The sequence below is a fragment of the Gastrolobium bilobum genome, unplaced genomic scaffold, assembly GCF_033153095.1.
Source record: "Gastrolobium bilobum isolate Gb01-03AN ecotype WA unplaced genomic scaffold, APGP_CSIRO_Gbil_v1 utg2307, whole genome shotgun sequence".
NCBI classification, from domain to species: domain Eukaryota; kingdom Viridiplantae; phylum Streptophyta; class Magnoliopsida; order Fabales; family Fabaceae; genus Gastrolobium; species Gastrolobium bilobum.
Window position 1 is genome coordinate 9,215 of NW_026897512.1, and position 11,848 is coordinate 21,062.

General features: G+C 31.5%; 1 protein-coding gene across 1 annotated transcript; it reads left to right on the plus strand.

Moving 5' to 3' along the window:
• Window positions 1-2,673: 2,673 nt before the first annotated feature.
• On the plus strand, window positions 2,674-8,849 carry LOC133307529 (WAT1-related protein At5g07050-like). The gene is made up of 7 exons (XM_061508052.1): window positions 2,674-2,867; window positions 2,993-3,055; window positions 7,032-7,148; window positions 7,238-7,469; window positions 7,592-7,750; window positions 8,298-8,449; window positions 8,645-8,849. Exons 1-7 carry the CDS (start codon window positions 2,674-2,676, stop codon window positions 8,847-8,849), a joined length of 1,122 nt encoding a protein of 373 aa, XP_061364036.1.
• Window positions 8,850-11,848: the final 2,999 nt, after the last annotated feature.

Genomic DNA, 11,848 nt, shown 5'->3' on the forward strand with positions numbered 1-11,848 from the left:
GTCCACTTTCCTCACCTAAAGGATATACAGTTGCCAAACACATAAATTAAATTAATCATAAAGAAACTATATTATTACAATTTAACACAGTATTATACCGGAACATTCATCATATTGCCACTCATTTAATAAAAGTTTACCTGATTGCCACTTCTGAAAAAAAAAATTGCCAAAATGCCACGCCTGAATCACGCTGGTCTGACAAGCGGCGGGAATGAACTGAACACGTGTCAGCGTCTGAATGGTCAACCATTCTCGCTGGGCTGCCCAGGGCTGTAGGTCGGGCTTGACAAAATTGGTACTTTGCGTCTTTGCCACATAAAATAAATATTATTTTATTATTTTATTTTAATAAATTAAATAGGCCAGCCTACAAGGCTGTAAGCCGGGCTTGACAAAATTGGCCTATGGCCTATTTGTTAATTTTTTTTTTTTTATAAGTCTAAGCTTTCTTTACTTTTCCGAAAGATCAGGCCCTGACCGGACTCAATCTAGGTCGGGCCGTAGCTGGGCTGGGCCAACCTGACTCATTTACACCTAGTAGTCATGCCGGTTGCCAATATAAATTTAAAGGCTAAACCCGAAGGGCGAAGGGTAGTAAAGAAAATATCATTATGGCAATGCAACCCTTAATTCGTCCTTGTAGAATCATCACAAAGTTGTAACATTAACTAAAAACATGTTTTCGCAAATGTAAAACTCAGGTGACTAAAAGTTTACAATGTATTGGGTTATTAAAGTTGGGAATGATAAAAAATTATTTCAAAAAAATGTATTGTTAAGATAATAAATTCTAAGCTAATATATAAAAGGAAATAGTAAACACATGCATTGACATTTGCACCGTTAATTAATTATGCTAGTTTTTCTGCAAATGAACATTCAAATTAAAATTTTATTTTTTTATAAACTTTTTTTATAAAAATAAATAAATCAAATTATATGCAAATTATGAAACTAAAGATGTTTTCTATTTACTGCCTTTAATTTTCTCATATTTATTCTTGACTTAACACATTTTGTCTTAACTTTAATTTACTATCATTCTTCTCTCTCTTCTCTCTCTCTCTTCTCTCTCTCTCTCTCTCTTCCCTTTTTGTCATCTTTTAATTTTTAACAATTTTATTCTATTTATTTATGCTCAATATGTGTGTTTTTTTTTTTAATAATTACTAGCATGTATATGAAAAAGTAGCTATATAAGGATACTCGAACCAAAACTATCCACAGCAAAAAAACGTGGCCTGGTTATAAGGAGTGAGTTTATCATTCAAATTCTACCTTCCTATAATTTTTTTTTATAAAATTCTTCTTATTATCTGTTAAACTTTTAACGTAGTGTAACAAAATTAAAAGAGCAACGTAGCTCTTGCTTGATAATGATATTTGCCTTCCATATTGAAGATTTGAAGCCAGTTTTCATCTTATTTCTTAACTTTGGTGGTTTTCTCAACTCTAAGTACGACGTTTAATTCCTTTTATAGAGTATTAACTAGTAGTTAGAACTCGAACACGTTAGCACTGGAAAAGAGTGAAGTTGGTTCTTGAGCTTGTTTGCAAGCACTCCATTTTATTTTATTTTATTTTTGGATAAACCACTTATATCTTTTATGAAAGTCAATTCTGTTCGGGATGAATTTAGGATTAAAGCTTTAAATTCCTCGTAAAATGGAAGGTATGACTCATACTTCGCATGCTGATGAAGACCCTAATTATCGGGGTCAGCAGAAAGACAACTTGAGTTCCGCTCCCAGGTGAGCGGGCGGGGATCCGGGGGAGCCGCCCCGGCGGGGTTCCGGGGGCAGCGCCCCCAGACCCGTAGATGCTAGGTACTGTTGTGAGCCTCTGTTTTATTGTAATTTTCTTAGCAGTTTGGGCTTGGGCCCATGAATAGCTGTTGTTAGGGTTTTGTAATCCTATTTATATTTGCCTTGTAAACCGAAAGACTTGTAACGAGTGGCGGTGAGGTGAATATAGTACAGACAAGCTGGACGTGGTCTATATTGGGTGAACTAGAGTAAATCGCTGTGTCTAATCTCTCTACTCTTATCTCTTTTTCTGTTTTCTCGATTCTGTGTGATTGTCGATTTCTAATATTTCGAAAATCACACAAAATCGAGAAAACAGTAAAGATAGTAATCGAACACATGTCCTACTTGCTCAGCTCTCAAACGTTAATTGAGCAAAAATCATTTGGTGCAACCAGCTCGTTAATAATCCAATAGGTTAAAAGTTTTGGCTAATTTATAAAGCAGCCTAACTTAACTAACTAGTATAAGAATAATGCACTTAACAAGTGAAATGTCACACCATTACACAGGTAGGCGAGTAACATTTATGGAAAGTGAAACTGGTCTAGGGTGGCTGACAGAGAGTTTTCTAACCAAAATAGTTTGCTCAAATCATATGTATGGCATCTCTTATCATTCTCTGCCTTTCAGAATTTCCAAAGCTTTTTTTTATTTAGAGTCGTTCTTTCTTTTTGTTACTTACTAGTGATACAAGATTCTCTTCAATTCACCTTTTTCTTTTCTCATGTTTGTAATCAATCAGTAGTACAATCTTCAATTCGTGATTGCTGAATCAAACCCAGAGAAAAAAGCCTTTTCTTTCCTCCTGACATTTTGGTTGATGATTCTTCTTTTCCTAAGAGAAGGACAATAGGAAGAGAAAATGGGAATTGTGAAGGAATTGTTCAGTTGGTCGCAGGCTGTGATGAGCATGTTATTAGTGCAAATTTTTGCAACTGGGATGCAGATTCTATCAAGGATCATACTAGTTGAAGGCACTTTCATTTTTGCACTAATTGCCTATCGTCATGTTGTTGCTGCTGTTTGTGTTGCCCCTTTTGCTTTCTATTTTGAAAGGCAAGCTTTTCTTCACTCTTAGTTTCATTTAGAATCTAGCTTATTGTTCTGCATGTTTAAGCTTTCTTCCTCATTGTTTGTTCTCTATTTTTGTTTGGATTGAATGATATGGGTTGTCGTTGCAGAGGCATCACGAAGAAGTTGGGGTGGTCGATTTGGTTTTGGCTCTTCCTTAATGCCTTAGTGGGGTACGTACGCATTGTTTTCTTCATCTTTGAGCTTATTTTCTTAACTCAGTAAACATGAATAATTATTCACAAGGAGCATTTTTGCTCAGATTTGAGATTAAGTTGGTGTCTACTAGGGGTGTTCATCGACCGATCTAAACTGATTCAAACCGCGGTGACCGAACTGAAAAATCGATAACTGAATAAACCGAAAACCGATTAAAAACCGCAAATTTTAATTGGATTGGATCGGTTTTTTGATGGGTTGATGAAAACCGATCCAATCCAAACTAAATTAACCCATCAACTAAACCCAAGAAAAAATCTAATCACATCTCATCAACAAAATTTTATCTTTGTAGAGCTTCATATCTCATTGTAAAAAAAAAAAAACTATATTATAGTTTACTAATGCTTTTGTATTTCAAAAAAATTTTTTACAAAGCCAATATATACAAAAGATGTTATTATGAAATAAATTTTAGGATTTTCAAAAAACCGAAAATCGATCCAATCCAAACCGAAAAAAATTGGATTGGATCGGATGAGATTTAAAAAAAAATCAAAACCGAATGGATGATTATATGGTCAAATCGAAGGGATTGGATCGGATGATTTTTACTTCCAAAACCGATCCAATCCAGACCGCGAACACCCTTAGTGTCTATATGCTGCAGAGTATTGAATTTTGAATGGATCTCCATAAACTTCATTTTATTTTAATTTTTAATTTTTTTTATATCAATCCTAATTATTTTTTTGAAGCAAGACGGCTCTGTGGATATCTCCACAAACTTTAATTCTTTGAGCTGATTATAAGACTAATTCTAAGTTGAATTTAGTCACAGATAAAACTCATTATCTCTTTCGCAAAATATATTTAATGAAAATCGAACTTAGTTCTCTACCCACTTACTTAACCTATTTTGCCAATTCAACTCCACCCGTCGAGTTATAAACTTCATTTAAAATTGTGAAGATCACCTATATTAAATGGCTATGAATTTGATGCGTAATAGAAAGACTTAGTAAGATAATGATATTTCTTCAAACTTGAAGTGTTCGTAGCAAGCAACTCAGCCGGACCTGAAAGTTTACGATAAAAGATGGCTCTTTTTTTTTTTTTTTTGATAACAAAAAAGATGACTCTTTGCTTATTCACAACTTATAAAGTTATTTAGTGCAATCATTTATCACTTTCACCTTTTAGAGAATTATTTGTCCTCTAAAAGTACGGATAAATGACCTTTTTGCTGTATTTTTTTTCAAAAAATTCAAATAACATCTTGAAATATAATATTAATCTAATGTAATAAGTCTCGCACTTCACCTATAAATGACTCAAGACTGAAAGTTTATTTTAAGTGAAAATCAGTTAAAGGTTTAAATGTGGCTAATTTTGTAAGAATAGTTCCGCACGCCTCCCATGTGAGATGGTTAAGAAAGTAGCCACAGCTAAATTTTTTTCAAATATATATAGAGCAATACGTGACAATTCCTCATGGGAGCATAGGAGATTAATCCCACGACTTATTGCATTAAATTAAAGGGAATATTCTCATATTACATGAGAGTAATTCTATCATGTCATAAAGAGAATCCAAGTGGAGTCCACCATTAAAAAAAAAAGGATTGTGATTTTTGAAATGAGAGAACATGAGATAATTATCTCATGTAAAATGAGAGTGATATTTTTCTTAAATTAATACTATGTTTGAAGATTGCATTATTTTAAAAAATAATTTAAAAAAATCCTTGAAAAATGTTGTTTAGCCCTCAATGTACTTTTTCATATTGGAAGTTTTGTTCTAAGCAGTTCCAGCTCTAAATACAAACAAAACATTGTGAGAAACAACGGCAACCCCCAAATAAATTGACAAATCTGACATGACAAACCAGATTTATATTAGGGGCGTTTGGTTGAATTTTTTTATTTGATTCCCCATTTATCTTGAAGTGTCATTCTATGATTGCTTTGTTTGGTAGAAAGATTAAAAAAAAATAGCTATCTTCTCTTTTTTCCATCCTTCACAAGTATGTGCAAAATCAAAAGCAAATCATGGTAGAACTTTACCATTTAGGATGTGGTATTCCTAGAAAACTAGCTAAAATACAAAAAAGTGAATGAAAAGTGTTACCATATTACCCTTTTCTAAGTACACATGTCTACATCTCTAAAATATCAAGGGTTATTTTTGGTATTTCAACACATTTTCCCATCGTTATTTCACCTTCAACCAAACAAAGACTCACAAAATTTAACCCAATTTTCCTGGTAAAATTTTGACCAACCAAACAATTTTTTTTTAACTTTACTACCAAACTCACTTTCCTACCATATTACTAGTAATTGCATTTTCCTAGTAAAAAAAAATATCTCCTCTACCAAACGCTCCCTTAGTGAGATTAATGTTTCTCGTTATATGTAGTGGTTCCTTTTTGTTTTCTCTCTCTTCTCTCTCCTCTTTTTAACCGGCTCACGTGATTCTGGAGCAAAAAAGAAACACTCTTGTGGAGATAAAATTTATTTCCTATATACACATAAAAGTGTATGAAGTTCATATTTTCTTTTTCTTCCTCTCCTCACATGACCTCGATAAGTCCTGTATATTTTTATGTGTGTAGAAAATAAAATTATCTCATACTATCTAAGAAATATTAACCCCTATATTAATATAGTGATCATGAGATTGATTATTGCGGTCCGGACCCGCGCCATGGTGATTATGAATTTGTGGTCTGATACAATTGGTTTGGCTGTGCTAAGAGGAGAAAGTTGGCGGACACTTTCATTTTGGTAATGATGAAAGCTTAAGATTATGAAAGAAATATGCAACTAAGTTGCTTCTAGTAGTGACTTGTCGTGTGATAGCAGCTTTCAGTTTCTTTAATAATTATGTGATTCGGTATTTTACAGGTAAATTGATGGAACCCTACTTAGACTAGTGTCAGAAGTTCTGCTTTCTGCTCTTTTAGTAAATATATTCCTTTTTGGTTGATGACAATCAATTTCAGAATTATTACTCCATTTTCTTTCAGAGTTAGGCCAAATAAAATAGAGAAAAAAATGAATCAGGTTGGCCATAGCATGATTTAAGTAAATAAATGTACCTTTTTATATATATAGTACTTGTGAGGTTATTTTGGTCGCGAACCAAAAATGCTTTTATGGACGAGAATTGATTTTGGAGTGTTTTCCTGATGCAAAACAAAGACTAAAAGGTTATGTTAATTTTATCCTCTAAAATACATTGAAATTAATTAATTTTGTAATAATACGAGGTTCTATTAATTTGTCTTCCACAAAAAAAGATAGCATCAATTCAATATTTTAATAATAAAGTGATATCAATTTAGTCTACTAATCATATAAAGTAATATTAATGTAGTTCCTAGATTAAATACTTCAATAAGATAATTCTTGTATTTCATATAAAAAATGGGTAATCATGATGTCATTTTTAATAATTGAAAAATTAAATTGATTGTAAATTTAAAAAAAAAAAAATTAAATCACTTATAATTTTTATAACAAAAATTGGTGTTTCCTCAAGAATAAATTGACTTTTTTTTAGTAGAAAAATTAACTTATTTCCCCCTACACTAAAACTGCTTTTAATTACACGAGTGATTTCTATGAAAACTTCACAGCAAGACCAGTCAAACTAATAATTTCATGGTCTTATTGTCACCCTCACACTCTTATTGTTGCTATTACAGATGTTTATAATTAGTACGTAGAAATAATATATGATGATTTAAAATCATAGATGGCTATACCCTGTATGTGTGAATTATGTGCAGTTTAAACTAAAGTGTTCTGTATGAATATTATTCAATTTCGGATGCTTCCATACTTCATCCATTTTAAGGAAAACACACTCATTTCGTTTTAACTTTTTTTTAATTTGATTTCATATAACTGTTCTAAGTTCTATAGAGGGGATAACAATTGGCGGCTAGTAATTTTCTAACTATGTGATTGCACTAATCGCAGAATAACACTGGCTATGGGACTGTTCTATTATGGTCTGCGAGACACCTCAGCTACTTACTCTGTCAACTTTCTCAACTTGGTTCCAATTTTCACCTTCACTATCTCTGTTATATGCAGGTATTTAGAAAGACCAGTGTATATAAACATAACTACAAACATAGCATCATTAAATAACCAGCATTATATTAGCTCCTGAATTATGGCAGAATGGAGAGGCTGTGTCTGCAAAGATGGTCGAGTAAAGTGAAGACTGTGGGGGCAATTTTGTGTGTTGGTGGAGCATTAACAACTAGTATATACAAGGGAAAGGAATTCCATGTTGTTCAAAGTAATCATCACACTCACAGTACTATTGAGGCATCCAAAACCAACATGCTTCGTGGCACTCTCTTTTTGGTTGGTAGCTGCTTGTCATACACAGCTTGGTTCATTGTGCAAGTATGCCTCCCAGTCATTCCTCTTACACTTGCTGTTAGTTGTCTAAATTTCTTGTGTTTAGTGATCATTTTCATTAATGTGATTATTGTTTTCCATAAATAGCTATTTTTCAATCTAAACAGGTTAAGTTGCTTAAAGTATTTCCATTGAAGTATTGGGGAACAATGCTTACCTGCATTATAGCATCAATTCAAGCAACCATAGTAGGGATATGCTTAGATTGCAGAAAAGTTACTTGGAGTTTGAAGTGGAATCTACAACTTATCACAATAATATATTCGGTAAGATTTATTCAACGCAGAACTTCAAATTGCAGCTACTGTATAGACTATATAGAATGAATAAAGACTATTGAGGTAATTAACTACAAATATTAAATTGGATTACTGTCTGATTTCTTGAATGAGTAAATCCTGATTAAGTCTTTGAATTTTGGAAGAATTAGATGTGGACTTTGAATTTTAAAATTATTTGATGGGGAAACAAGGAGAGAGAGTTTTGTGTAACTCTTTGGAGTTGATCAGAGGTACTTGATGTTTCTACAAAAATATACATTTGCATTAAGGCTATATTGTTTGACTACAAACACAACTTGAAGGTCACACTGAAACCTGTGTAAAAGTTTTTTTAAGGTCTCACTAAACTTCTGATGCTTTTTAACAGGCACTACTACCTAAATGATAGGTGGTGTTGAGGTCACTTATATTGGCTTTGACTAGTTATGAAAGTAAATGGAAGAACCTTTAGTTATGACAAAGGAGAAAAAGGGAGAATGCCTCAAAGATATCAACTTCTATGATTATTAACAAATAGGATTTCTTTGTACAGGGAGCACTGGCTACAGCTGCTACGTTTTGCTTAATATATAGAGTAATTGCAATCAAAGGACCTACTTATCCCGCAATGTTCAATCCACTGGCTCTTATTTTTGTGGCCATATCAGAAGCTATCTTACTGGGTGAACCAATCAGACTTGGCATGTATGAATATTTTTCCTTCTTAATCAACCTAATGCCATTTACTGTTTTCCTTCAATTCTTAATCAACTTGCTCCATTCCACTGGTTGGGGAAACACCTTTAAAGCTACATCAGATTGGCTTTTCTTAACCATCCCTTTGATAATCTAGCCTTGGTATTTGCTCATTATGTTTATACATGTAAAAACCTGTTGCAGTTTGCTAGGCATGGTCTTGATCCTAATTGGATTGTACTCCTTTTTGTGGGGTAAAAGGAAGGAGACACAATGCTTGCCTCAACCAAATATAGAAGCCGGACAAGTATCAACAAGCATGGTTGTTGCTGAGTCTGCTGGAGTGCACGCAACAGCATTAGTAGTACCAAGTTCTTCACCTAATGTTGAAAAGACTGACAGAAATTGATGGGAAAAAAAAAATTACTGCAAACTTTTAAGCACTCTCTTGCGGGCAAAAATAAGAGGGGCTTAGAAATATTGATTTGGTGGCTTAATTATCAAAATATATGAAAGTTACCAACCGTCACGATGGTTTTTATTTTATTTTTTCCTGATTAATATAATCCCCAAATGTGAAGGACTATCCTATGTAATAACAATTTGGTTACCCCTTCATCGTAATGGGGACAATAATGATTATGATAATTTTAGACTCATATGGTTGAGAATTTCTTCAGTGCTATCGTTACACTGAATTTTCAGTGTTATTTACATTCTCAATATTACACGTGTCTTATTTTTTTGTCAAATCACTCTCTTATTTTATATTAAAATAAATTATTTTTTAATAATTTGATAAAAATAAAACACATATTATAAGTATAAGTAGCACTGAAGAAATTCTCCATATGGCTCGACCAAGTTACAAGCTAAACCGCATCGATCTTAGCTAAATTGGGTTGGGCTAAGTTGAATAAAGATTTTTTTTATTATATGGCCAACCGCATCCTACTTTGACACCACGAAGATTGTGCGAGTGCAAGGTTATATGAATATTATTATAAGAGAGATATGCGTAATTAGTTTAAATAAAATTATGAAAATATAGATTAAAGAAAAAAATATTTGAAATTAAAAAAAGATAAGAAATTCAATTGACCTTTGGCACTCCCTCAAAAAAGAGAGAGTATCTTATTATTAACATTTTTTTTTTTTTTGGAGATAAAAATCAAACTTTCCTCTTATTGTTATCATTTTGAAATTACTGACTAACTAATAAAATTTACAAGTCGAGTAATCAAAATCACAGGTTAACTATTAAAAGTCTGTAATTATGAGTTTATAAGCTTTATCACTTAATATGTAGCTTTTATAAATTTGTAGATTTTGTTATTCAGTCTGTGACATTCAATATAATTTTATTAAAAGAAAGGTAATGTGATGGTTTAAAAAAAATTCCAAAATGGATCTTAGAAAATATGAATAATTAATTGAAAAGAATTTAAAATTTAAAGGCATTAACATATATTGCTCTTTAGAAAGAAAAAAACTAAGAAATCAAATCACTTTATATTTAATTTAGGGATAAGTTATTGAATGTATACTTTAAATCACTAAGAAATCACTTTATCACTTTATATTTTATCTATACTTTTTTCTGTCTATTTTTGCCTTAACACTCTGCGATCATTAGATAATAAGAGGGAGAAATGATAAATATAGTTGAGATTCTAATCTAATGATGTTATAGAGTAATAAACAAAGATAGGTAAAAAAAAAAGGTAGAATAACTTATTTCTTTACTTTATTATAGGGTGTTTGGTAAATGATGAATTTTTTCGTGCCTGGGAATCATGATTATCAGAAATATGATGGGAAATTCATCTTTTCGATAAATATTACCAAAAAACTATTTGGTAAGTCAAAATATTACTGGAATTTTGTCCTACAAAAGTATAAAAAAAATTCAACACCTGAGATTCCAAGAATATCACTCATTTGGTGGTATTTTAGGAAAAAATTATACACAAAATAAAATTTCATGAAAATTAAATTCCTGCATTTTCTTTTCAGAAATCTTATATTAGACGTGAATAAATAAATTTGGATTTGGATCCTCTCACGTGAAAAAGTGATTATATGGTCATGTTATTTAATTACAATTACTTATTGAAAAATCATACATTTTTCTCTCTCTTATATCATCGTCAATGAATGGTTGTGATTAAATAACATAATCACATGACCACTTTTCTATATAAAAAAATTTAAATCTATTTAAATTACCACTATCACTTTTTTTTAAAAAAAATTATACTCTTATCTTACATAAGATTCATCTCTCATGTTATACTTACATAAAAAAATGTGCCTCATTTTTTTTCTTTTTTAAAAATTGGTGGGCTCCATTTAATTTATCTCATAATATAAGATAACTTTTTTCCATGAGAGAAGTAAAACTTTTTTTTAAATCTCAAAAACTTTCTCTTACCAAACATCCCTAAATCCATCAGGTAACATGAGAGATTTTGAATTTCATGCGGAGAGTTCAAAAATGTGAGGTTCTTCAAAAAAAATTGCAAAGACACAAATTTCGATGTGTGTGCGGGAGACAATTAAGATACATGATTGTTGCCGAAACTTAAGCATAAAGTCAGATACAGGCTCTGGTGGATCATACAAACACGTTAGCATTCCTTGCCTACTCTTTTTTTAAACTAATGAGCGTTTCAAAATATTTTCTTTCTTTTTTTTTTTTCTGTAAATTCCACTCATTTTTTTTGTGTAGTATAAAACAAAATTATTTTATACATCCCTCCTTTCATTTGTTTTAGGTTTGGGCAGGTAAACAATTCAAACCCTCGGATTGTGTAGCATTTAAATTAAGGACATTGGATCTTTAATGCAGTCTTTAATTTATGGGTTTTATGAGTATAATGTTGTAGGATATAAGAAAAGTTTCTTACTCTCATAATAAAGAAGAGAGAGAAAGTGAAATGATGAAAGAATATGTGGACCCCACCTCTTAATTATGTGTGTAGGAAAGTTTTATTAGGTTATGTAACATGATACTAATAATATCCTTAATTTATACTTTTTACCTTTATCGGGATATGTGTAAATTTTATTTTTTATTTTTTATTTTTATAACAATGAGGGCATAGCCCCAACAACGTGTAACTTTTCTATCTTTATCACATTAACACATGTGAAAAATAATATAAACTAAACATGTGAAAAAGACTTGATCCTTATCAGCTAAACCAACTTTCATTGCCTCCACGATAAAAGGAAAAGAAAAAGGTAAATGACAACAATTTTATATGAAATCGGCGTCTCCTATTATCATTACTGTGCATTTATATGATTCTAATTTAGTTTATTTCAACTTAATGTTTACACTTAAATTTCCAACAACATGCCAAGCATTGAAGGATAACGTTACTTGCAGGAGAATAACGCATT